This window comes from Apaloderma vittatum, unplaced genomic scaffold (genome assembly GCF_000703405.1).
Source record: "Apaloderma vittatum isolate BGI_N311 unplaced genomic scaffold, ASM70340v1 scaffold17682, whole genome shotgun sequence".
In the NCBI taxonomy this organism is placed as follows: Eukaryota; Metazoa; Chordata; class Aves; order Trogoniformes; family Trogonidae; genus Apaloderma; species Apaloderma vittatum.
Genome location: NW_009703293.1, coordinates 82,633 through 86,019, shown reverse-complemented (window position 1 = coordinate 86,019; position 3,387 = coordinate 82,633). Strand labels below are relative to the sequence as shown.

Genomic DNA, 3,387 nt, shown 5'->3' with positions numbered 1-3,387 from the left:
CATGAATTTTGACCTTGGTTCTCTGAGGTGCCAGCTGCGTTGAGCCATGGGTTTTCGCCCATCGCCGCAGCCACCAGCCCCAGCCGCCTGTGGAGCCGTGCAGCGCCAGTGCCCGAGGCTCAGCAACGTGTCTGGTGGGCTGCTCGGACCCCAGCCCACCGCCAGCCTGCGAGTCCTCCTGTCCTCTGCCTGTGTGAGCAGGCCCGAGTCAGGCCCGAGGACCTGCCATGCTGTCTGCCACTGGTTGTCCCCTCCTTTTCAGTGCCAGTGTTGGTCCCCGCAGGACTTGTCAGGTCCTGGCCTCCCTGCTCATGCCTGCTGATGTGGGAGCTGAGCTGGCTGTTGTGTGGTTTTTGATTGGATGGCAGTGACAATTCCTTACTTGCAAGTTAAAATTTTAATTGCCTTCTTTTCAACATTATTATCCTCAATCAGTCCCTGCTGCTTTACTTTATTTTTTTTTTTATTCAAGCCAGGAAGCATGTTTGTTCCCCAACAGCTCACGTGTATAACAAGGCAAGTTAAGAGGATGGAGGGATGGAAAACCCGCACTTCAGCCGTATAGAGATATGACATTTATCAAAAGAGATATATAAAAAGAGGTTTGTGCGTTGAAATGAACAAGTTAAAGATGAAATCTGGGATTTCTCAGGGGCTGTCCTCAGTTCGCAGCCGCTGTATAGATGAGTTAGTGGACCTTAGGAAAAAGGACCATGTTAGCCCTAATTGTGTCTTGTTTCGGTTGTCCCTTTGCGCAGCCGAAGTCTGCGTGCTTGGTTTTCTTTTAAATCCTTTCAGGTCCTTCTGGTAAACCTGTTGCTGGTTTAACCTGCCAGTTGGAACGTGGAAGAGCACAGCGTGCTGCCCCTGCAGGTGCAGGTACCCCAGGGGCACAGGCTGGCAAAGCCCCCAGCCCAGCTCCCTGCTCGGGGCAGCTCAAGGCTTTGCTCTCCCTGCTCAGAGTTTGAAGAGAGCAGCAGCTTTGGTCCGCGAAGTCCGCTCGCAGGCCGCGGTCACCCAGGTGCCAAACACACCAAGGCGCATCGCTGGGACAGCCAGAAGTCCCCAAACTGTGACCGGCACCTGATGGTGTGGCTGATTGTTCCATCTCCTAACGGGAGAACTGTTTAATAATGGGAGGGTTTATGGGTGTATAGAACTGTACGTTGGGGTGAAAAAGAAAAAAAAATCACCCAAAACAAAACAGAAAATCTTTCCCAAAGGATAGAGGTGGGAATGCCATTAACATGACGGCTCCTTCTTTAGTTGCCAAAATGATTGACAGCTGGATAAGGTCAGAAGATGAAAACTAAGCCATGGGTGGCAGAGCAGGGAGGGGAGGGGGGCAATCAGTTGAATAAAAAACTGAGTGTCGGTGCTGGGGAAGGAGAAAACTGGCACTCCCACTAGAAAAATCCTCACCCTCTGCTCCCCTACTGTTTGTTTGGGGAAAATGCTGCAGCTTAATCAGAATTATTTACAAGATAATGGTCCATTGTTTGTAGTAAGACAGATGCTGTCTGTGGGAATTTGGTGTTTTATGCTCGATGCATTACAGTGCCATTGCTGTGTACAGATGGGATCACAGTGGTATTGTTGTTACCCACTTTTTGGAAATTTGGAGGATCCTTACTATGAAAGGAGGATCCTTAAATGGAAAGAGTTTCCTTAGGACTAGATCTGGGATTTTTCTTAAGGTGGAATTATGTTCATGCGTCTATGAAGAGGACAAGGTGAAGACACTTTGCTTGACAACCATAGCATGAAGGGTCCCTAGGCTGACTTCATCAGGTGGTGATGGTGATGAGTTCAACAGATGGATGGATCCTGCATGTCTTTGCAAGTGCAGGAGCTACATTCTGTGCAGGAGCTACATTTTGATGCTTCCTCCTCTGCTGGTGGCTGCCAGAGTCAGTTGCTTAGAAGGTGGTGTGAGAGTGACACAAACATATCTGTGCGAGAGCAGGGCCTGCCTGCTGTGTAATTGTCCTCTGACTGTGCGATTGCAAGGCGTGGTGTCCCCTGACATCCTCCCCGGGCTGCAGATTAAACACTAAGCACTTCTGTTTCACCAAAAAAACTTTGTTGTGATGATATTGTGGGTGAAATTGTGGGAAAGGGAAACTAGATTTTCTTTGGATTCATTCTGAAAAAAAACAACATCCAAAAACCCAAAGAGAAGAACGCTTATTTCTTTAGAAGATCAAGTGCAAGATTTTTTTTTTTTTTAATTTTTTTAGTTCCAGAAGAAACTCTTTCCATAAGCATCCCTCTCTGGCCCAAAAAGAAAGTTCAGTGTGGAGGCCTATAGCCTGGCAAAGGGCACAAGCCCGTGATGTGCAGGTGGGTGACCCTGTGCCACGTGAGAGTTGCTGCATCCAGGAAGAACAGGGAGCTCTGGTGCGGCCAGTGGAGATGGCTGCCTCCACCAGCACGTCCATCTCACCAGCTGCCTAGGTCTGTCTCAGCTCTTTCCCGTAACCTTGGGATGAGAGGATAAGGATTGTGCCCTGCAGAGCTCTACAGTCCTGTGTCTCTCAGGAGCAAATCCTGCCTTGCCTTTTCTATCAACACCACCAAAGCCTGTGAGAGGAGACATTCCTCCTCAGGTCACTGTGCTTTGGAGCAGAACCTGCAAGCAAGGTGCAGGACAAGGGGTGGAGGGTGTCAGGGTGGGCGCGGGTGTATGTGTGTGTGCACGCGCTTCCTCTCTCAAAAATCTGCTTTTAGTGTGCAGTAGCTCACATATTGCCTCAGCAGAGACCAGTGTGCACCAAAGGCAACCAAGAGACGACAAATCTCCAGAAAGGCTCCAGAGGGGATTTTGAGCATCCACGTCTGGTATCCCAAGATCCGTTAGCTTTCAGGTAAAATGGAAAACAATGACCGTCTTTTTTGTATGCAAGAAAATTTAGCTGTCTTTCCATCACTGCAAAATACCTGAGTTTCCCCAGAGAAAGCAGAGGGTCTGGGGAGAGAGTGAGAAAGGAAAGGGCAAGGAATGGCTGAGTTGCAGTTTTTGGGGTCTCTGCAGGTCGAAATGGGTGTCCAGCATCAGCAAGTCCTCCTCTGGATGGGGTCCCCCTGAAGTAGGTGATGGGAGAAAGCAGCTCCTGATTCCTGCCTTCCCTCTGGGCTCAGTGTTTGGCCAGGGACAGAGCCAATAGCATCAGACCATGAGTGAAAACCACTTTCCTCAAGAAGAGGGATCTCCTCTGGCTTTGTGAAATGGAGTTTTCCAAGAATACCCTTGAAGGGTTAGATTGGCGCAGGAGGTTGCCATTCCTGAGTGATCTCATTTTCCCTGTCTCCAGTAGGATCTCTACACGGAGCTCTAAGTTTTTTTCCTCCAAGTCAGCATTTATTTGCAAAATCCTAATTTTGTAT

At 49.0% G+C, this 3,387-nt stretch overlaps 1 protein-coding gene across 1 annotated transcript in view; it reads left to right on the top strand.

Moving 5' to 3' along the window:
• Window positions 1-2,828, top strand: part of ZNF536 (zinc finger protein 536) — a 76,582-nt gene extending 73,754 nt beyond the window's left edge. The window contains exon 4 of the mRNA XM_009864594.1: window positions 2,761-2,828. Coding sequence (XP_009862896.1) covers window positions 2,761-2,828 — 68 coding nt within the window. The remainder of the gene's footprint in view (window positions 1-2,760) is intronic.
• Window positions 2,829-3,387: the final 559 nt, after the last annotated feature.